Source organism: Staurois parvus, unplaced genomic scaffold (genome assembly GCF_062004578.1).
Source record: "Staurois parvus isolate SC_StPar_1 unplaced genomic scaffold, SC_StPar_1.0 ptg000486l, whole genome shotgun sequence".
Classification (NCBI taxonomy): Eukaryota; Metazoa; Chordata; class Amphibia; order Anura; family Ranidae; genus Staurois; species Staurois parvus.
Window position 1 is genome coordinate 1216118 of NW_028318282.1, and position 24487 is coordinate 1240604.

At 42.4% G+C, this 24487-nt stretch overlaps 1 protein-coding gene across 1 annotated transcript in view; it reads left to right on the plus strand.

Moving 5' to 3' along the window:
* The first annotated feature begins 7893 nt into the window (after positions 1-7893).
* The window catches only part of LOC149452252 (receptor-interacting serine/threonine-protein kinase 3-like), a 33879-nt gene continuing 17285 nt past the window's right edge, over positions 7894-24487 (plus strand). Inside the window, exons 1-5 of the mRNA XM_089689574.1 lie at positions 7894-8067; positions 13076-13403; positions 15297-15436; positions 18074-18123; positions 22209-22367. Coding sequence (XP_089545700.1) covers positions 7934-8067; positions 13076-13403; positions 15297-15436; positions 18074-18123; positions 22209-22367 — 811 coding nt within the window. The 5' untranslated portion in view covers positions 7894-7933. The remainder of the gene's footprint in view (positions 8068-13075; positions 13404-15296; positions 15437-18073; positions 18124-22208; positions 22368-24487) is intronic.

A 24487-nucleotide genomic window follows, 5' to 3' on the forward strand; every position in this document is an offset into this window, starting at 1 on the left:
TTTACTGGAACCAGTCTGTATATTCAATGTTCAATTCTCATGCACTGCTGACTCGACTCATGTGTGCCACATCTGCACTAGACTAACAAAAAAAAAAGTCACATCAAGTTATATTTTGAAACATTTAGGGTCCTTGCACACTGGGAGAAAAAAAACACTCAAAACTAGCATTTAGTGTTTTTTTCTGCCAGAAAACTGCTCTCAAAAAAGTTAAACAATTGGGGGAATCAATGGTGGAGAAGGATCTGAGAGTTCTGGTGGATCACAGTTTCTAAAGCGAGCAAAATCATCTCTTGTATTAAAAGAGGTATAGACTCCAGAGAGAGATATTTCCCCGGTACAAATCATTAGGTAGACCTCATCTGGAATATGCAGTTCAATTTTGGGCACCAATTCACAAAAAGAACATTGGGGAACTGGAGAAAGTACAGGGAAGGGCAACCAAACTGATAAGAGGCATGGAGGAGCTCAGCTATGAGGAAAGATTAGAGGAACTGAATTTATTCTCTCTTGAGAAGAGGAGATTAAGGGGGGATATGATCTCCATGTATAATACATAAGGGGGGATATGATCTCCATGTATAATACATAAGGGGGGATATGATCTCCATGTATAATACATAAGGGGGGATATGATCTCCATGTATAATACATAAGGGGGGATATGATCTCCATGTATAATACATAAGGGGGGATATGATCTCCATGTATAATACATAAGGGGGATATGATCTCCATGTATAATACATAAGGGGGATATGATCTCCATGTATAATACATAAGGGGGATATGATCTCCATGTATAATACATAAGGGGGATATGATCTCCATGTATAATACATAAGGGGGGATATGATCTCCATGTATAATACATAAGGGGGGATATGATCACCATTTATAATACATAAGGGGGGGGATATGATCACCATGTATAATACATAAGGGGGGATATGATCTCCATGTATAATACATAAGGGGGGATATGATCACCATTTATAATACATAAGGGGGGGGATATGATCACCATGTATAATACATAAGGGGGATATGATCTCCATGTATAATACATAAGGGGGGATATGATCACCATGTATAATACATAAGGGGGGATATGATCTCCATGTATAATACATAAGGGGGGATATGATCACCATGTATAAATACATCAGTGGTTCATATAGTGAACTCGGTGTAGAGCTTTTCACCCTGAGGTTATCACAGAGGACAAGGGGGCACTCTTTACGTCTGGAGGAAAAGAGATTTAATCTCCAAACACGGAAAGGATTCTTCACAGTGAGAGCTGTGAAAATGTGGAATAGACTCCCTCAAGAGTTGGTTCTGACCAGTTCAGTGGATTGCTTTAAAAAAGGCCTGGATTATTTCTGGGATACACAGAATATAACTGGATACTAACATTTATAGGTAAAGTTGATTCAGGGAATATCCATTTGCCTCTCAGGGGATCAGGAAGGAATTTGTTTCCCTGCAGGAGCAAACTGAATCCTGCTTTGCTGGGGTTTTTGCCTTCCTCTGGATCAACTGTGGGTATAGGATTATAACTTTTTTTTTTTTTTAATGGTTGAAGTGGATGGACTTTTGTCTTTTTTTCAACCAGACTATATAACTATGTAATCTCCTGTGGGAGAGTCAACCAGTCTCCATGGAACTTCATCCTGCTTCCAATGAAGATCAGCAGCACCACATCCCAGCTCCAAGCCTCACATCCAGGCCCCTTCAGGCAGGCCTAAATCAGCAGCTGCATCACTAGCACCCTCCCCAAGGAGGGAGAATTAGCATTAGCCAGCCCCAGATATGTATACCCTTTCCCATAATACACCATAGGAAGCTCCTAATGGTTGGCTACGAAAGAACTGACAGCCAGGATGGGGAAGCTGAACAAACTACAGACTACACATTAGCATTGGCTGACTGCAGCCATGCACACTCCTGCTTAAGGCAGCGTGGCTACAAGTGAAAAAAAAAAAGACAGTTGAGGAATAAAAACAGGCAGATTTTAAAGTGACACTAAGCAATATCCTTTTTCTGCAAAAATAATCCATACACAGCCACTACTTAATGGCCTTGCAATATAATTTTCATGAAATTGCTTCTGTTTTTCTGCCTCCTTGTAACACCCCCTGTGAGATCACAAACTTCTCCTCTCCCCCCCCCCCCCAACTTGTTTTCTTTGGAAAATCCCATAATCCATAGTCCCTAGTCCATCTCGGGATTGAGCAAGAGAAGGTAGCTACATTCTTACATCCATTGGGACCATGGAGAACAAACATAACCACCCTCTACCAGGAAGTCAGATCACAGCAAGGACAAAAAAAAGTAATTGGAGATATGGAGGAGGATGAGAAGAACAGAGATGACTTTTATGAATTAGGAATACATCATTGAATAGAATTTATTTTTTTTAAACAAGAGTTTAATGTCAGTTTAAGCCAGCTGCATACAGTTGGGTTATTGATCGAATGTTACTGAGTTTTTTTTTTAAAAATCCTTCTCCAGAGTATTTAATGATGCCATCATTGGTTCAACAAATTTTGTTAATATTGTTAAGATAAGTGTAGATTATTATTATTTTATTATTATACAGTATTTATATAGCGCCAAAGGGTTTGCTCAGCGCTGTACAATAGCAAAGGGGACAGAACATGAGACAAGACAGTAACAATACAATACACGAGGGGTTCGAGGGCCCTGCTCTTTCGAGCTTACAATCTAGGAGGGAGGGGAAAGTGGTACAGGAGGAAATGGCTGTAGGGGATGGAGTGGTGGGAGGAGTGGAGGAGGTCAGTTGTTAGGTGAGGGTGGGGTAGGCTTCCCTGAAGAGGTGGGTTTTCAGGGTGCGCCTGCAGGTGAGGAGGGTAGGTGACAGTCTGATGGATTGGGGTAGGGAGTTCCAAAGGATGGGGGAAGTCCTGGAGAAGTCCTGCAGTCGGGCATGGGAGGAGGAGACCAGGGAGCTAGAGAGTAGGAGGTCCTGTGAGGAGCGAAGGGCACCGGTAGGGTAGTATTTGGGTATCAGGTCGGTTAGGTAGTTTGGGGCGGCTTTGTGAATGGCTTTGTAGGTCAGAGTTAGCAGTTTGAATTTGATGCGCTGAGAAATCGGGAGCCAGTGAAGGGATTGGCAGAGGGGGGTGGCGGATGTGGAGTGGTTGGTGAGGTGGATGAGTCTCGCCGCTGAGTTCAGGATCGATGTAGATGTGTGTACATGCATGGGATCTTATTAGGTATACTTGTACTACTCTGTACAATTGTTAGGCACATGTAATGACTTTGAAAATTGCAATATTTTGTCGCGCCAATGTTTTTATTAGGGAGGGAAGTCATCGGTCATTGCTGATCCAATGAGCGGTGGGCTGAAGATTCCCCACCCTGCAGCTTAATGCATACAAATGGGTAGGGATGCTTGTGACATTATTCATCTAAAAAGGCCATGAGCCCAACTTAAGTTGGCCATACATGGATTGGAATTCAGCTGGTTCAGTAGGGACCAACTGAAGTTCAATTTATATACGGGCAGACTGGTTGTACGGAAGATGATCTACCACCCTGTTGGGATTTCCCGATTAATCAGTGCTGTCAGCACTGATCAGGTCTCCCCACAGTCAAGTCAATGGGAGGGATATCCACATCGATTGTGTGGATGGAGGAATTGGGTCATTTTTTTAAATTTAATCCACCGGTGTAATGAAAAAAAAAAAGAATCATGTATGGGCTGCCTTATGGTAATAATGTTACAGGCAACCCCATGCCTTTGTGTCCCATGTACATTAGCTACAGGTGGGGAATTTCCAGTTCGCAGTTCATTGGACCAGCAATGACAACTGACTTCTGGGTTACGATAAATCCAGTTCTATAGATAGAATTATGCACCAGCTGGGACTCCCGGGCTCCAAAAATAGAGGCAGATTTTGTGCTTTATGCCAATATGCCCATACTTTAGCCCTAATGCTGGCCATGTACTAGCAGACATTCGTACTAAAATTCTCATCAGAACATTCTTTCTTACCATCACTGAGTCAACTAATATTGTTCCAAAGCCCTTAAAATTTTCACCCACACCTGCTATTTGAATGGAATCCTAGGCTTATAAAACAGTTTTCACTACAAAATGTAAATTTTTTCTGAAAAGAAAACATTTGCAGTTAGAATTTTGTTTGTTTGAGAAAACATTTTCTATCTTGCTCCTTTGATTTTTTCGTTCTCTGGGCACTACAGTCAAAAACAACTATCGATTTGACCCCACTAACCATTTGAATGCTGTATGAAATTCTGCTAGTGTGTGGGCATCTTTGTGCACACAGGAGTAATAAAATACTCCTATCTACGCTGGATCAAGCATAAAAAAATGCTGATTTTGGTGCATAATTACGCACATTTATGTGCTTTTACAGGAATGTGGCATTTAGAAGCGTATGAGTATAGTCACATTTTGGTGGCCAGAATATTTATTTTTTTCTAGCCACTGGAATCAGTTTACACACATTTGTGCACTTAGGTGCATTTATGCCCATTTAGGTATTATGTATGGGCATAAGTCCTTCTCCAAACTTACCTTTGGGACATTTTTTTTTCATACCTCTAAACGCTGTTCTAAAAATATGGATCTAAATTTTTAATGCAGAAACACAGAAAAGTGAAATAGAAAGACCAAGCGGTCCATTGACTGTGCACTTTTTTTTATATATACAGTATAAATGTTTTGTATTTTTATTATACATGTTTTGTATTTTTGTATATTTTGTTTGCTTTTATTTTTGTTTGTTTTTTTTCACTACCTTTTTTTGTTTGAAATTAGTTCTCTGTTTTTTCCAAGCATGTCTGAATCCACTTACTGATGACTGACTCAATACCACTGCTGGAAGTCTATTCCAAGCATCAAATACCCTTTCAATAAAATAATACTTTTTCTAAGATTCATTTTGAACTTTCCTCCAGTTAGTTTGAGGTCATGTCCCCGTGTCCTTGATCTTGGTTTCATATTGTAAATACTGCCCTCTTGAACCTGATTCACCCCCTTGATGTATTTAAAGGTTCACCAAAAGGTGAATCAAGTTGAAGAGGTGCATGGCCACCAGGGGCGGACTGACCATTCAAGTATTCGGGCACTGCCCGAGGGCCCGGGGTCAGTAGGGGGCCCCATAAAATGCCCCTGGTACCTTTCATAGGCTTTTTTGGGTGATATTTGAGTTTGGGCAAGGACACAGGGGCCCCATGATCCCCAATTGCCCGGGGGCCCCATGAGTTGTCAGTCCGCCCCTGATGGCCACATAAGTTAATATTAAAATGTGTTTAAAGGCTTAAAATGCTGAATGCATGTAAAAGCTGCATTTTTTAATCCTGTGTGCATGAGGACTTAAAGTGGTTGTAAAGGCTCAGGGTTTTTTACCTTCATACATTCTATGCAAGAAGGTAAAAACTCTCTGTGTGCAGCAGCCCCCTAATACTTACCTGAGCCCCATCTCGATCCAGCAATGTTCAATAGAGCCTCAACTCTCCTGGGACTCTTTTTTGGCTGTGATTGCCAGTGGTGCCTCAGCGAATGAGGAGAGAGCAGGGCTGGTGCCGAGCCACACTCTGTTTGTTAATGGGCACACAGAGAAACAGCTAGGGAGCAAGCCTGCTTGGGTGACCCCATAGCAAGCTTCTTGCTTTGGGGGCACTTGGCAGGAGGGAGGAGCCAGGAGCGTAAGCGGGGGACATGAGAACAGGAGGATCAGGGTTGCTCTGTGCAAAACCACTACACAGAGCAGGAAAGTATAACGTGTTTGTAATGTTTTTTGAATCTGTGCTTAATATCACTTTAAGCTGGCCATAGATGGATCGATATTCAGCAGTGACTCATCTATGGCCATTCCTACTCAATAGAAGTCGATTCAAATATCGAAGTTTGTCAAACACGATGTTGGAAAATTTTCATGAGATCCACAACTCCAGCCAATTGGCTACATCACTGAACAGTGTACTATGACAGCAAAGGAGTCCCTGCTATCAGAATAAAATATCACAGTGGAAAGGATTCCTGCATCCACCTCACTTGTGTGGATGGGGGAATCCGTTTACTTTTAGGCTTCATTAATAGGACGCCTAACTCTGGGTTTACACGGTTCGAAATTTGGCTGGTCCAGCAGGGACAGGCCAAATTTCAATCCGTGTGTGGCTCTTCCTGGTCAAGAGAAGTGAATTGATAGAATGAAATCTATTGAACATGACTGTTGGGAAACTTTCATTCGATCAGCTGCTGCAGCCAATCAGCTACTGCGCTGATCAGTGCTTTAAGACAATGAAGGAGTCCCCACTGTCAGAATACAATAGCACAGCAGGGAGGATTCCTCCATCCACCTCACTTGTGTGGATGGGGGAATCCATTTACTTTTAGGCTTCATTAATAGGACACCTAAAGCTGGGTTTACACCAGGGGTGGACTGACCATTTGGAAACTAGGGCACTGCCCGAGGGCCCGGGGTCAGTAGGGGGCCCAATGAGATGCCCCTGGTACCTTTTGTATAGGCTTTTTTGAGTTTGGGCAAGGATACAGGGGCCCCATGATCCCCTATTGCCCTGGGGCCCCATGAGTTGTCAGTCCGCCCCTGGTTTACATGGTTTGAAATTTGGCTGGTCCAGAAGGGACAGGCCAAATTTCAATCTGTGTGTGGCTCTTTATGGTCAAGAGAAGTGAATTGATAGAATGACATCTGTCAAACAGGACTGTTGGAAAACTTTTATTCAATCAGCTGCTATAGCCAATCAGCTACAGCACTGATCAGTGCTTTCAGCCAACGAAGGAGTCCCCACTGTCAGAATACCATAGCACAGCGGGGAGGATTCCTCCACTCACCACCCACCTTGCTTGTGTGGATGGGGAGAACCCATTTGTTTTGTTTTTTTTGTTAAGCTCGCCAGCTGAAAGAGTAAAAAAAACCCCAGCATGTATATCCAGCATTAGGTCCCATGTACACGGACACTTCTGATCGATGGAAACTGACTCCTGGAAAACGTAGATTAAAAAAAGTCTGTTTATCCGTGTTTGCATACCACGTTTATGAGTGATTGTGTTTAGAAGTGTTTTTTTTAAGATAACCTCAGGAGACCTTCCAAAATGCCCAGAATGCACTGAAAAACTGTAAAAAATTAACTATTTCAGACATTTTGAGAGAAGCAGAGAGAGCAGAAGCAGAGAGCAGTATTTGTTGAGATTAGCTGTCTTTTTTTTGTGGTGTTTGGATGTGTTCCAGCTCATTTCTGTGCAGAAATTATTGCAGTAATATCTAACATATTTTTTTTCAAGCAAAACCTCAAAGTATGGTGTACCAGGAAAATGCTTTGCATTCATTTTTCAGGATGAAAAAAGGCTCTGGACAGCATCTGGAAATGCAAGAGTTAAAAAAAAATTTCAACGCCTATAGACGCGGTTAGCCGTGTTTGCATGCGTTTACAAGCGGTTTGCGTTTGGAACGCTGATAAAATCTACTGCTGAATGCAAGTTTTCTGCGTTCAAAAAAGCAACTGTAAACTCATCTGCCTGTAATCGACTGTAAACGATGATGTGTACATGGACACATAGGAAAACATTAGGGAGAGTTCAGGGGCTGCTGAAAAAAGCACAGAAAAGCTCCTAAACGTGAGTTTATCAGCTGCAGTGTACATGAACCCTTAGTCGTAGAAGGACAGTTTGAGCCATGCAAGAATCTATTGTGTACAAAAAAACCCAACAAAAAACAAAAGAAAGTCTTCGCCTTTACAAGTGATAACCGACTTTGAAAAAGCCAAATAAACATGAGTGAAGCAAGAGCAGAAATCCCTTGTCGCTTGTACACAGTGTGAAGTTCTCTTTGGGCTCTGATCTCCACCCCCTCAGCTACAAGTAAAGCCCTCCACGCCTGTAACAGCTCAGTTATTGTGTTGTAAGCAGAGCTCCAACATGCAGCGTCTCCCACCCGGAGATCTGGAGGAGCTGAAGCTGGTGGGACATGGTGGCTTTGGGAACGTCTATAGAGGATGGAGCCGGACATTGAAAATGGAGATCGCGCTCAAAGTGATGCAAGGAGCCCGTAGGTATGTACTAACATGAGATACTTCTGGAACACTGTTTTTCATAGGCGAACCCTGAAAACTCCTCTCTTCACGAAAGCCTATCCTACTTTCATTTAAAAACTGGACTTATGCTTTCTCCATTAAAGGAGAACTAAAAGGCAAAACTTTTCTTTTGTTCATTTCAGATGGGGTAGGGAAAGGTTATGACCATCTATGCCATTTTTGTCCCATTGGGGAGATTTCCCTTTAATTGCTGACCCATAGCCAAGACAGGAATTGAGAGGAAATCCCTCGAAAGAGAGGACATCCTTGGTTGTCACCAGAACTAGTCAAAGATTTCCCTTCTATAACTGTTCCGATGACAGCCCAAAATTTGGAGTTTTCTTTCACTTTTGATGATAACGGTAAACAGGACAAATAGAGAAGGGGAATCTCCAAGATGGGGGCACAGACAGAGATACAAACCTGACAGGAGTTCGACTACCTCTCTACTATATCCGAAAATAAACTACAGACAAAACCTTTTTTTTTAGCTCCCACATTTATTACTTTTTGTATCACTCCTTTTAGATTGTAAGCTCTCATGAGCAGGGTCCTCCTAATTCTCTTCAGTTGTATTGTAACTGTACTGTTTTCTTTTATTTTTGAAAGTGTTACACAAACTGTTGGCCCTATATAAATCTTGAATATTAATTATAATCATCATAATAATAAATAATAATTAGTAGTAGTAATAATTGTTTATCTTTTTTTTATTATTAGTAATAATCATTATTTTTATTAGTAGTAGAACTATTAATTATTACCTTTATATTTATTATTATTATTAGTAGTGTTAGTAGCAGTAGTACTATTATTATCATAATTTTTTTTTATTATTATTAGTAGTAGCAGTAGTACTATAATTATCATTATTTTTATTATTAGTAGTAGTAGCAGTAGTACTATTATCATCATTATTTTTATTATTAGTAATAGTAGTAGCAGTAATACTATTAATTATCATTATTTTTATTATTATTATTAGTAGTAGTAGTAGCAGTAGTACTATTATTATCATTATTTTTATTATTATTAGTAGTAGTAGCAATAGTACTATAATTATTATTATTATTATTAGTAGTAGTAGTAGCAGTAGTACTATTAATTACTATCATTATATTTATTATTATTAGTAGCAGTACTATTAATTATTATTGTTATTATATAAAAGACTAGCAAACTGTAGGTGAAACATTGCTTTGGGGCTCATTCACACCAGATCCATTGGGGCTATACTAGCCGCTATTCCCAGCACATAGACAAGAAAAAATGCCTTGTTTTCAATGCAGAAGTGGGTTGAGATATGAGCCACCATATTACTGGTGTGGTAAATAGAACTATATTGAAATGTCACTCGTAACAATTCAATAAAGTTTAGTAAACAGTAAAAGTAAACAGTGCAATGAGACAGGATGGTGCCCTGGCACTGTGGTTCACAGTGCACACCAGTGTGTATTCAGCGTGGCTTGCTGCTGTCAACCAGCACTTAAAGGATAGGTTCACTTTAAAAAAATAATAATGCCCATTTTTTTCCAGATAAAAAAATGTGCATTACTATATATATATATATATATATATATATATATATATTATATATGTAATATCCTTTTTTTTAATTTTTGGTCTTTTTTTGTTTATATTGCAAAAAATAAACCCAGTGGTAATCAAATACCACCAAAAGAAAGCTCTGCCGAATAAACAAGTCCATAGTGAAAAATGTAAAAATGAATTGTTCTGGTTGCATAAAGGGTGAACATGTGTGAGAGAGGAATTGGTTCAATAATGTGTAACGGTCAAACTTACATGGGGCTTGAAGAATTGTAATTTTTAAGTACAAGTCTGCTTTGATACCAAACACCATTCAAGGTATATTAGGCCGGTATTACCATTACATCAATTGTACATTCAAGGTATATTAGGCCGGTATTACCATTACATCAATTGTACATTCAAGGTATATTAGGCCGGTATTACCATTACACCAATTGTACAGGAGATGTGTTGCTTTGGGCATTTTTTAGCTATATATTGACTGCATGGTGTCACAGATTAATGAATGAAAAGGAGCCACAGAGCTCAGACTCTGTTGTGCAATAGATCAGTGTGACTTTTGTTGGGTGGAAATTTCCACAAGAATTTGGGAAAACCCCAGACTAGGAAATTCAGGAGGTGGGAGTATAATGTCACAGAGCTACTCCAACCCGGGGACAACAAGAGCAACTGTACGGGAAGTCAGACTGTGACAGATGGGGAACTGATTACAATCACATCCGAAATATAGAAAGAAAAAGGAAATACTCCATGTGTGAAGACAGCACACGGCTCATGTAAAAGTGAAACTCGTAGAAAGTCATGTATGTACAGTTGTGTCCAAAATTATTCAACCCCCACTGAAATTGAGTGTTTTGGCCAGTTTGACATTGCTTTTGATCATTCAGTCATCTTGCTTACATTTACATTAAAGAGGCACTTGTAGGTCAGACAAATATAACATAACAGTTATAATGAAATAACCACAAATGTCTTTTCTGTGCTCACAGCATTATCAGTTTTATTCAACCCCCAAGTGACATTCAATCTTAGTACTTAGTACAGCATCCTTTTACAGTTATAACAGCTTTTAAACGTGAAGCATAGCTTGACACAAGTGTCTTGCAGCGATCTACGGGTATCTTCGCCCATTCTTCATGGGCAAAGGCCTCCAGTTCAGTCACATTCTTAGGCTTGCGCACTGCAACTGCTTTCTTTAAGTCCCACCAGAGGTTCTCAATCGGATTTAAGTCTGGTGACTGCGATGGCCACTCCAAAATGTTCCAGCCTTTCCTCTGCAACCATGCTCTAGTGGACTTGGAGGTATGCTTGGGATCATTGTCCTGTTGAAAGGTCCAACGTCTCCCAAGCCTCAGGTGTGTGACGGACTGCATCACGTTTCCATCCAATATCTCCTGGTACTGAAGAGAATTCATGGTACCTTGCACACGCTGAAGCTTCCCTGTACCTGCAGAAGCAAAACAGCCCCAAAGCATGATTGACCCTCCACCATGCTTCACAGTAGGCAAGGTGTTCTTTTCATCATAGGCCTTGTTCTTCCTCCTCCAAACATAGCGTTGATCCATGGGCCCAAACAGTTCTAATTTTGTTTCATCAGTCCACAGAACACTATCCCACAACTTTTGTGGTTTGTCCACATGGCTTTTGGCATACTGCAGTCGACTCTTCTTATTCTTTGGAGACAGCAAGGGGGTACGCCTGGGAGTTCTGGCACGGAGGCCTTCATTACGCAGTGTGCGTCTTATTGTCTGGGCTGAAACTTCTGTACCCACATCTGACAAATCTTTTCTCAGTTCCTCAGCAGTCACACGGGGACTTCTCTCCACTCTACGCTTCAGGTAGCGCACAGCAGTCGAAGTCAGCATCTTCTTTCTGCCACGACCAGGTAGCGTTTCAACAGTGCCCTTTGCCTTGAATTTGCGAATGATGCTTCCTAAGGTGTCTCTTGGTATGTTTAACATCTTTGCAATCTTCTTATAGCCATTGCCCTTCCTGTGAAGAGAAATCACCTCTTCTCTTGTCTTCCTGGACCATTCTCTTGCCTTCACCATGTTTGTAACCACACCAGTAAATGTCTAGAAGGAGCTGAGTATCACAGTCATTTTAAAGCTGCCTAATTGGTGCTTATTATGCTTGATTGCTGCTCGGTGACATCCACAGGTGTTTTCAATACCTGATGGAAAGCACCTGTATGAACCTCTGTTCTTCAGAGTGGTAGTCTTTAAGGGGTTGAATAATTGTGGCAATGAAGAAACCACATAAGAACCATTTACTACTGTATTACATAAACAATTGATGTCATTTTAGTTGCATTTGGGTAGTTACAACGTCCTTGTAGGATTTGATTCTGAATACAATTCCAAATGTACACTATAGTCCCTAAACCCCTTTACAGCATTGGGGGTTGAATAATTTTGGACACAACTGTAAATACACAGTTGCTTGTAATACATACAAACACAGGTTCTCTCTATATAACTGTTTTAGCTGACAAAACATTTAAGGACTGTATGTGATACTTTTATGTTATTTATTAATATTATTAGACAGGATTTATATAGCACCAACAGTTTCTATGGCACTTCAATTTTGTTGTACTCTCTGTCTTTATCTTTTAAATACAAGAGAGTTAAGCTGGCCACAAACAAAGCAAATCAAGCTGAAATTCAATCAGTGGGTCACCCCAACCTCCCCCATGGAGAGAGCCTGACACAGACCAACCCCCCCCCCCCCCACACAGCCTGTCACCGACCAACACCACCCCCCCCTCCACTGTGGAGAATGCCTGACACTGACCAACCCCCCACCCCACAACCACCACCTTAGAGCCTGACACCGACCAACATCCCCACAACAGTGGAGAGCGCATATAACTCCAACCTGAAAAAACCCCTTCCCCAAGGGGAGAACTTGACACCCACCAATACCACCTCCCCCCCTGGCCAAGAGAGTCTTCCACTACCACCACCTCCCCCATACACCCGTCACCACTTTCCCCCACCCCGCCAAGAGCGAGCAAGAAACTCACAGATAATCACCTTCACCGCTCCGGACATACCTGTGAATGAGAGTGGGGTTCCATATACACCGTCAAGCAGCCTGCAGCCTCTATCGGATCCCACTTGGTCCCCATGCGGCTTTTGTGTTCCTTCTTTTGGGGGGCAGTGCTGCCCCCATGAAAAATGCCGCCCTAGGCAAATGTCTTGTTTGTCTTGTGGTAAATATGCCCTTGATTGCAATGTATCATGTACCTTAGATAGTGAGCCTGACGTGAAAAGGAAAGCCTCCCGCACAGCTCTGGTTCGAGGGCTACTGGTAGTGGGACAGTAGCCACAGGAGCACAGTGAGGTATGAGTGCCTGTGATCAGTCCAGTAGTAGGTACTGTAATACTGCATCAGTAACAGACTCACAATAGCTTCTGGATTTTTGTTTCAGTTCCAACCTGAAAAAACGAATGAAGGATCTAATGAAGGAACGAGATGTGATGCAGAAAGCAAGTAACCCCTATGTTCTCCGTCTTCTTGGAGTATATGAGAAAATTGAAGGCAGTCTTGTAGAGCATGGACTTGTCATGGAGTATATGCCCTATGGTTCTCTACGCACTCTCTTTGACGATATCCCAGATGTCCCATGGGCTTTGAAGTTCCAGATTCTTCATCAAGTGGTCCTTGGAATGAACTACCTTCACAGTCTGGATCCCCCAATAATCCATCGTGATCTAAAACCCTGTAATGTCCTTTTAAATAAGCATTTAGATGTTCAGGTAAGTGATCTATGACAGCTGAATGATACAGCAAGAGTAATGGGGAGGTGTCACTTTGGCCATAAGGACTAATAACGTACATATTTTCTCCCCATGATGAGTTCCTGTACACTCTCAGTGGATGTGCTAGATTCTAGTGGGCACTGTGGAGTCTGAGCATATTGGTCATAACTAGTCCATGCAATGTATATAGCAGCATCAGAGATATGGTTTTATGCTCCTGAGGGTGGGGTGGGCTAATGTGGATTATGTGCAGATTTAAAGCAAATCTTTATATTAATATTATAATGAGCGGACCAACAGAGTCAATGGATAGACTTCCCCCTACACTGCTTTGTTCCACCACCCCATTGGTCCACATTTTGCACTAAATATATTACACTATATGGTCAAAAACATTGAGATACCTGCCTCTCAAACATCTCATTCTGAAACCAAGATTGTGAACATCAAGTTGATCCTCCCTTTGCTGTCATGGTAGCCTTTCCTCTTGCTAGATACTGGAACACATCTAGCAGGATTTGCTTCCAACAGTTAGATTGACAGCAATGTAGAAGGATAAAATCTGGCTCGCAGTTGATATTTTAGTTCATTCCACAGATCATCGGTTAGGTTGAGCTCTGTGGTTGTGAAGAACAATCAGGTTTTTTTACTCCCAGGGTAGCTCTTTCAGGGCAGAAATGTGTTTAAATGATTGGCTCATTGGATGGCACCTTTCCAACAAGTCATTGAGGTGTCAGCAATTCTACTACCAATGTTTGTTGTTGGTAACTGCGTGAGTATGTGTAAAATTATGCACTTGTGCCCAATGTATTCAGGATGTGTGCTTTTACACTTATCCTTCCTAAATACCTCCTTTTCCCCATACATATCCCCGGTCGTTCACTATAAGTAGTGTACCGGAACCGACCCAGTACTTCCGTTATACCGCTTCCCCATCTGAACACCGACATCGGACACCACAGCCGACCATAAAAGACTAGACAACACCACTCTTGAAGTAAACTAGGAGGTAGACTGGTTTATTTGAACACAGATACAAGATATATACACTCAGGGGACAATTTCCCCTCCTTGTATAATGACATAGGGCGGAGCAATGTACATTTAGTAACAAGAGACGCACAGGTATTCAAACTTCACACCAGCAGACAGTCCCATCAGGAGGAAGGGCTGCTGGAGACCCCCCCCCCCCCCCACTAAGCTAATACACATAAACACATACATCCCATAATAGTTTGCTTCCAAACAATAGAAAAATGGGATGCAGCCACATAACATCAAACAATCAACAACCCCCCACCCCAATATTAGGACAGATCACCCTGTACCCCTAACAGGCACAGGGTGATTTACACATAAGAGGGATATGGGTTGCTGAGACAGGGGTCTGCCCAACTCTCCAAAGTAAGCTGGGTTCCATGGGCCCCCCACCCAAAGTGACTCCCATCACAAATAGGTCCATAACTTCCACTGTCTGCTGTGACCTACCCCAGCTCATGCAGCTCTAGTCCTCTTCATCAAACTAGCAGGCCATGGTGTACGTTTTATGGAAAATATGTGGCACATTCACAGTGTACTACAGTAAGTAGACCCAGAGCAGACGGAGGAAGTCACTGCCCTATGTGAAGTAATGAGAAGGTAGGTGACTAAGAGGGTACTCTAAATAAAAACTTTTACAATGTGGAAACATACTTTTAAAAAGAAACACTGAATTACGAGGTGTATCAGGAAACCATTTTTTATTGCTTTTTTAAAATGGAGAAATTAGGGAAATTGTCCCATACCCTTCCCTCTCCACCTCCACCACCACATTGGATGAAACCATCTTGAGTTTCTCTTGGATGCCAGTATTTGACAACTCATATAAAATTAATTATAATTCTTTAACAGATCACAGATTTTGGATTGTCCAGGATTGTTGGGGCTACTACTTCTGCCGTGCCATCGTTTGCAGGGACGTTGTCCTACATGCCCCCTGAAGCTCTAAATAACATCAACTATCAGCCTTCGAGATCGTGTGATGTTTACAGGTGAGATTTATGAATTTTTTTTATCATATTATGAATCTACGTGTATAACGAGTAATAGTGACTGCTCCTGTGTGTGTGTATATATATATATATATATATATATATATATATAGTTACAAACTATACATGTTACAAAACAATTCTCAAACCGCTTGTGTCATATACAGTAAATTGTTTTATTTATATTTTGAATGCAGACAACAGGTATTATTATTATAGAAGATTTATATAGCGCCAACAGTTTGCTCAGTGCTTTGCAATATAACGGGAGACAATACAACAACAATACAGTTCAATACAAGAGGGATAGGAGGGCCTGATCCTTGGAGCTTACAATCTAGGAGGGAGGGGCTGGTGGTGCAAAAGGTAATAGTAAAAGGCAATACAAAGCTGTGCACAATGATAAGATACACAATCCAACCATAGACCATAGGTTACTATTGCAGTGCATCACAGGTAGTGATGGGCTGAACACCCCCCTGTTTGGTTCAAGGTCGAACATTTGAACAAAAGTTTGACTGCAAACTTCGAACACAAACAATTTACTAAGCAGTATCTTACCGCATCTGAGTATGTGGTAAGATACTGCACTGTTGCTAAAATACAGCACAAGTTATATTATTAAGTCATGCAGTATTTTAGTAGGGAAGACATTCATTCATGTTTCAGCTGTCAGTGGGTTTCCCCACTGACAGCTGAATGTAAAAAGAATTGCCGGTATAGCCCAGTAATTAAAAAATAACACATAAAAATGGCATGGGGTTCCCCCCATCCATACCAAGCCCTTCAGGTCTGGTATGAATATTGAGGGATACCCCCCCACATACCAAAATTAAAAAAAAAAAATGGTGTGGGGGTCCCCCCCAAAATCTATACCAGACCCTTATCTGAGCATGCAGCCCAGAAGGTCAGGGAAGGGACGAGCGAGCGCACCCCCTCCTGAAACATACCAGGCCACATGCCCTCAACATTAGGGGGATGCCTTGGGGCAGGAGGGCTCTACCCCAAAAGCACCTTGTCCCCATGTTGATGGGGACAAGGGCTTCTTCCCTACAGCTGTGGCCGGTGGTTGTGGGGGTCTACTGATGGGGGGGTTTATCAGAATCTGGAAGCCCCCTTTAACAAGTGGGCCCCCAGATCCTGCCCCCACCATATGAATGAGTATGGGAGACATGGTATCGCACCTGAAAATAGTGCTGAAATTGCTCACAAATCGCAGCAGTGTGACTTATTGTCAAAGCTTAATTGAAGAAGCTGAAGTTAGAAGCTGATTGGCTCCCATCTACAGCTGCACCAGATTCTGAGTGCACCAGTCTTAGTAGATCCCCCTCACTGTATTTTTGAGTCAATGAGGATAGTAGGAGCACATGGTATTCCTGTTGCATCTACAGTTATTTTTGTGTACTTGCAACCAAGGCCGGAACAAGGTCATCCAGTCCCTAGTGTGAAGATAGCAAATTGTCCCTTCCCCCCTCTTCTTGGGTGGAGGAGGGAATGGGGCTAATAGCGGCGCTGGGGTCACTGGAAGGAAAAATGTCCCTACATCAGTGAGGTCACTGGAAGGAAAAAGCTTCTTAAAAATGGTAATGCCACTCGAAGTAAAGAGGTCCTTGCATCAGTGGTGTCACTGGAAGAACTGTCATTGCATCAGTGATATCACTGGAAGGAAAACTGTCGCTGCATCAGTGGTGTCCCTTGAAGGAAAAATGTCCTTGCACTAAGTGAGTATAATTACCACCTTAATCAGCCACACGTAGTTTGGAGGTCTTTAGCTATTGACTCTGCAGACAGTTGGTGACTTCTGTGCACTTCAGCATGCGCTGACCCTGTTCTGTCATTTTACGTGGCCTACCACTTGGTGGCTGAGTTGTTGTTGTTCCCAGTTGCTTCCACTTTGTTATAATCCCACTAACAGTTGAGCGTGGAATATTTAGAAACAAGGAAATGTCACAGATGGACTTATTGCACAGGTGGCAGCCTATCACGGTACCACGCTTGAGTTCACTGAGCTCCTGAGAGTGACCCATTCTTTCACAAATGTTTGTAGAAGCAGTCTGCATGCCTAGGGGCTTGATTTTATACAGCTGTGGCCATGGAGGTGATTGGAACACCTGAATCCAATTATTTGGAGGGCTGGCCTAATACTTTTGGCAATATAGTGTATCTATTAACTTGGCGTAACATCATCTTTTATATTTTACCAAAAAATTAGGTTATATATTGTGTCTTTTTGCATTACAATTCACTAAAGTGAATTTTTTTTACCATGTGACAAAAAGAATTTGAAACATTATATTCGCTAGGGCCTTTGATATATATATATATATATATATATATATATATATAGTTATTTATTATAATATGTTTGGGGGTTCTAAAGAATTTTCTAGGCCTGGTCTTCAAGTTGTTAATTTACAGCTGATGGAAGCTGAATTGACCCTACCACATTGCATTGCATTTCCTCTTCTTCATAACTGAGTATTTGTTTAAAGAAAAAGGAACTTGCTATGATACAAGTGTTCCAGGAATAAAAACCATAACTGGAAATGTATGTTTTATGTTGACATTTGTACAGTTGTATGCTGTTTTAACCATATTTTAGACACTGACTCTCGGCTATGTTTTGTTGTGTTGTAGTTTCGGAATCTTAGCGTGGACAGTTTTTTCAGGGGAAGAGCCTTACCCAGGTACGTTTTTGTAAACCCCGTTCTTTTGTTATGTTTCTAATATAGCTAGTAGCAATTAGTCACATTCAACTGGACGTATTCTGTAAAACAGAATGTTTTGTTCTTCATCTAAGGTATTTTTTCAGTTCTACTGAGCTTCCAGAACATACCCCAAACTGGAACGTGTCAAGGCAGCTGTTGCTTCAGTTCTTTTGCTGAATGTTCTCACATTTTATGTTAACTGGATTATTAGCCCGTATTCACACATGAGGAGGAGTGGATTTACTTTTTTTGCATATTTTTCTGCATGGGTATGCACATTTTTTAAGTATACTGCATGTGTTTTCAAGCTTCAACCATTTTTGTTGTAGCCAATGGAAAGCAGTATCATCCGTGATATGTCTCATCATCTTCTTTGTATTGGCCAGACCAGTTTTTAGGCTAAGGCAGCTCATACATCATTTTCAACCAGCAGGTTGAACGAAAAAAAAAAAGATTGGATTTACCTATCCACGCATTCAAGGATGCTGCAAAAGCCAGTTATAGCTTGGGGTGTTTGCCTTTTTTTGTATTGTTGGTGAGAGGACACACTGGATACCTTTGCTGCCATTGTGCTATTGCTGGGTGTCCAGTGCATTCCTATACCTTTAAGGAGGGGTGGGCTCCCTCTAGGTATCTATCCATTATTATATTTCTGCTCCAACTTAGGAAAAATTTATAGAGTGAGGATTGCAGATATACTGGGGTGCCATGACGTGGAGGCTGCAGCGTAAACAAGTACTTGCAAATGTGTGCAAATAAAACCCCTTGTTTCAATGGGAACTGTTAGACGGGTTAATGCTGTTTGTTGCAGGCTGGCTGGTAGGTGAGCTGGGGATCTTTGTTTGTTGCTTTTTGACATGAGCTGCCCTTCCATGTGCTCCTTGCTTTAAAGGCCAGTTATAGATTGGGGTGGTTGCCCCAATTTGTACAGTTGGTGGAGACTCTCAAAATGTATAGAGTTAGGACTGCAATACAATAGGGTGCCATGACGTGGCCTCTGCGGCTTACGCATGTATTTGCAAATGTGTGCAAACTAAACCCTTTGTTTTAATGTAAACTGTTAGGGTTAATTTGGTTTGTTGCAGGCTGGCTGGTAAGTAAGCTGTGGATTTTTGTTGCTTTTTGACATGCGCTGCCCTTCCATGTGCTCCTTGCACATTGGGGTGGGTGCCCCAATTTGTACTGTTGATAGAGACTCTCAAAATTTATAGAGTTAGGACTGCAGTACAATAGGGTGCCATGACGTGGCCTCTGCAGCTTGCGCATGTATTTGCAAATGTGTGCAAACTAAACCCCTTGTTTTAACATAAAATGTTAGCGTTAATTCAGCTTGTTGCAGGCTAGCTGGTAAGTGAGGTGGGATTTTTTGATTGGCTTTTGCAGCAAAGAGCACATGGATAGACGATATGTGTCAAAAAACAAGTTATAGGTTGGGGTGGTTGCCATTTGTTTATTCCGATGGGGAAATCACTCCTGCTGAGCTATTGTGTTTTCACAGCAAGGAGTCTTCCCTGTCATTAGAACACAATGATCAGTATTGCCAGCTATAGCCGGTGGCAAAAGATGATTTGGGAAAGACCCAACAAGCTGGTTGTACAGAAATCAGTTGATAGAACCCCACTGACCCGGGCAAATCTTCATCCATGTATGGCCAGCTTAAAGTGGAACTTCACCCTAAAACTTAAGTTCTGCTGTATGACCTCCTTTTCTGTTTTTGGCACTTTTCTGGGGTAAGGGGAAGCAGGTGCTTGGTTTTGACAGATACCCACCCCACATCTAGTTGGATCACCGCAGCACCTCTCCCCCACCTGCAATCTTCTGGGACATGTCACAGGTCCCAGAAAGGCTGCAGGTCCATTCACAAAGGGCAGCACACATTAGCGCATGTGCAGTGGGCAACCAGCTGTGAAGCCACAAGCAGTCACAGCCAGTTGTCCACAGTAAATATGCCAGCGCCATGGACCCGATGACCGGCGAAGAACTGGCTCGGGTGAGGACAGCACTGGACCCTTGGACAGGTAAGTGTCCTTTTATAAAAAGTCAGCAGCTACAGTATTTGTAACTGCTGACTATTAATTTTTTTCAAACAGGGCAAAGAACCACTTCAGCTTTTTCAGTTGTTTTTGGATTTTTTTTTTTTTTAATGTTTGTACTGCAGTTTCAAGTGTTTTAAGGCTCAAGCATTTTCTTTGTAGCACTACTCCCATAGGAGCTGCTGGAATACTGTCCAGGTCCTCCCCAAACTCTTTGCCCCACAGCCAAGCACATACTGTAGGCCCACTCACACGTTTTTCAAATGACCAGTCTAGGGGTGTTATTTTTATTTTGAGAGAACTTGGATAGGGTTGAGGGAGATGAGTGGGGTATTCCAGAAACAGGAACTATGTACACTTCAGGACTTTCTCTAATCTGCAGGGCAAGCTATGTTGAAGTCTGTGTGCTTCAGCATGCGCTGACCCCGCTCTGTCATTTTACGCGGCCTACCGCTTGGTGGTTGAGTTGCTGTTGTTCCCAGTTGCTTCTACTTTGTTATAATCCCACTAACAGTTGACCGTGGAATATTTAGTAGCCAGGAAATGTCACGGATGGACTTATCGCACAGGTGGCAACCTATCACGGTACCACGCTTGGATTCACTGAGCTCCTGAAAACGACCCATTCTTTCACAAATGTTTGTAGAAGTAGTCTGCATGCTTGATTTTATATGCCTGTGTTTTGGAGGTGTGTCCTAATACTTTTGCCATATAGTGTATACTGTGTGTATGTAAATGTATATATACATATAATGCAGAGTTGACATAATTCCAGAGAACATAACACAAGAGTCCACTTATCTTCACCACAAACATATAAACAGAAACATAGTTCATATACAGGATTTTAGCCCAAGGTTAGCGCAGTCCAACTCTAGTTGTTTGGCAACTTCCAGCACATGTGCAGCACTCAGACCGGTCTCTCCCCCCCCCCTCCTCTCCCTTTCTCTCTCTTTTCCCCCCTCCCCCTCTCTCTCCCCCTCTTTCTCTCCCCCTTCTCTCTCTCTCTCCCTCCCCCTTCTCTCTCCCCCTCTTCCACCCTCCCCCTCTTCCCCTTCCCCCCTCCACCTTCCTCTCCCCTCTCTCTCCCCCTTCCCCCCTCCACCTTCCTCTCCCCCTCCCTCTCGCCCTCCACCCCCCTCTCCCTTTCTCTCTATTTTCCCCCTCCCCCTCTCTCTCCCCCCTCTTTCTCTCCCCCTTCTCTCTCTCTCTCCCCCCCTCCCCCTTCTCTCTCCCCCTCTTCCACCCTCCCCCTCTCCCCTCTCTCTCCCCCTTCCCCCCTCCACCTTCCTCTCCCCCTCGCCCTCCACCCCCCTCTCCCCCTCGCCCTCCACCCCCCTCTCCCCCTCCCGACCTCCACCCCTCTCTCCCCCGTCCTCCTCTCTCCCCTTCCCCCTCTCTCCCCTTCCCCCTCTCTCCCCTCTCTCCCGACCTCCACCCCCCTCTCCCCTTCCCCCTCTCCCGACCTCCACCCCCCTCTCCACCCCCCTCTCCCCATCCCCCCTCTCTCTCCTGACCTCCACCCTCATCTCTCCCCCCCCCCATCCCCCCTCTCTCTCCTGACCTCCACCCTCATCTCTCCCCCCCCCCCATCTTCTCAAGATCTCAAGAATTCAGGGTCCCAAATAGGCTACTACCAAAGCTGAGAGGACTGCGACTCAGTCCTCTCCTTTATACAACTGTCCCAGATCCTTCACCTTATATGGGTAAGACACCTGAGTACATTCACCTATCCCCCTTAAAGAGACCACAACCTGAATATCAGTGCCAAATAATAGCACCCATCCAAGACCCACCCTTGGCATCCTGTACAATATATATATATATAGGCATGCCAGGTTTTTAAGGCTGTACTGAGGAAAGTGGCAAACCTGGAATCAAACCTGGCATGCAGTCACATACATGTTACAAGTGTTACGTTTATATGGGAGAGCTACATCCTCTTTATATGAATACAAAAACTCTTCGGAATAATCAAATTCATAATAAACACAAGGGTGTGTTCAATATCTTATAACTTCTGTTTCTTAGGTATTCTTCCAGCAGTAATCCTGCGCTGTGTAACTGATGGCCAGAGGCCCGCGGTGAGTGTCCTAGACAAGTGCAGTGATGTTAGAATGGTGCCAGAAGCCAAAGGGTTAATGGTCAGATGCTGGGATCACAATGCAGATAACAGACCCAGCTTCCATGGTAAGTGTGATGACAACCTAATGTCTAGAAGTGCATGTAATTAATAAATGTCAGCCATATTTCTAAAGGGTTATAAAATCACAAGATACAATAAAATTGCATGATGTCTTTTAGGTCACAATGAGGGACAGTAAACACTAGAACACTTGGCAGGAAAGCTGCAATCTATGCTTGTTTCCTGCGCCACATTCAAAGCACATTGCCCTTGCGATCTGCAGTGGGTGTCCATGCAATGTTATCAACACCCCAAATGCTGGTCACAGACGCAGTGGGCTGTCATCGCATTGCACAGAGCTGCGTGTGAATCGCATAGGAACACACACTACATTCCTGTACGATTCCTTGAGTGTAATTCTAGGAGTAATTAGAGAGTATGTAATAGCCCTGACAGATGTAAAAAAATACCTACAACATAAGGGTAATAACATTAGAAGGTGGCTAGAAATGACAAAATTTGACCTGCAGTTGTCTGTGCTGGTGAACTCATCTTTACACATAAATGATGTATAAATACATCAGTGGTTCATATAGTGAACTCGGAGTAGAGCTATTCACCCTGAGGTCATCACAAAGGACCAGGGGGCACCCTTTACATCTGGAGGAAAATAAATTTTATCTCCAAACATGGAAAGGTTTCTTCACAGTGAGAGCTGTGAAAATGTGGAATAGACTCCCTCAAGAGTTGGTTCTGGCCAGCTCAGTGGATTGCTTTAAAAAAGACCTGGATTATTTCTTGGATACACAGAAAATAACTGGATACTAACATTTATTTGATCCAGGGAATATCCGATTGCCTCTCGGGGGATCAGGAAGGAATTTGTTTCCCTGCAGGAGCAAATTGGATCATGCTTTGCTGGGTTTTTTGCCTTCCTCTGGATCAACTGTGGGTATAGGATAATCATTTTTTTTCCTTTTTTTTTTAATGGTTGAACTGGATGGATTTTTGTCTTTTTTTCAGCCATATTAACTATGTAACTATATAACCATATTACCAGTACTGGGACAAGTTCATCTAGCACCCGGACAAAGATGTGTAATTGCGCCCCCATCCCCACTGTTAATGCATGCCATGGAATGGATTTACTGCCCTGTGTCCATTCTCTGCCCCCTTGCTCCCGTTGTGCCCAGAACAGCTCCCCCTCCTGCCCAACCCTTGTCCCAGCTTTGCAAATCAGAAGGAGGGAAAGATGTACATTAATAGTGATCAGATAAGACTTTTTTAGCTTTTCTGACTTTCACCCCCCACCCCCAATAAGTGCTGACTGGCAGTATTTGCTGGCGCCCCCAATAAGTGCTGACCCGCAGTATTTGCTGGTGCCCCCCAATAAGTGCTGACCGGCAATATTTGCTGGTGCCCCATGAACATTTAGATAATTTGCTGATCCAACCAAAGTGCCTTGATTGGAAGAATGTCATTTGATGACTATAGTAAGAATAGAGATGTAGATGAAAGTCACTTAAAGCTGACATTACTATTGTTAAAATGATTTAATGTGATTAAGATGGTCTATGTTTATGGTTTAAGAGCCTGTCATGGGTGTGTTATAAATGATTCAAATAAAACATGTGTTGAAGAATCATCCATCTGATTTAAAAAGCATATCTCCATTATTTGCTGACCCATTTACCCCTTTATGGAGAATGTTTGCAAAATTTGCATTTGCTATTGTTTTCATATTAAACATTGGTTTCTACAACCTTTGTCATATGTATTAATGTAAAACCGACCAAATACAATATGTTAAGTGCCTATTCTGCTATACTGAACACTTCGGTATTTGTGCTGTGCAGATTTTACTTACAGCTGTGTGTATGGTAGAGAGACTTCTGTGCTGGGTATAATGTATATTAATCCTTTTTTTGCTTAAAAAACTGTATTGAGAGAAATATAGGAGTTACCATTGCTAACTGGGTTAACAGCATTACATTAGGGCATACTGTATATAAATGGGTGTTGGATGCAAAAATGGACTCATCATCCATGTTACGTATGCGTGCTCACTTGTAGGAAAAAGTGCCCCATCCTTGGTGGTCAGTGGGAAGAAGGATGCTCAATTGTTGACATCTGTGGGAGGAACCATGCCCCAGGTTTGGTGTCAGTAGGAGAAAGGAATCCACAG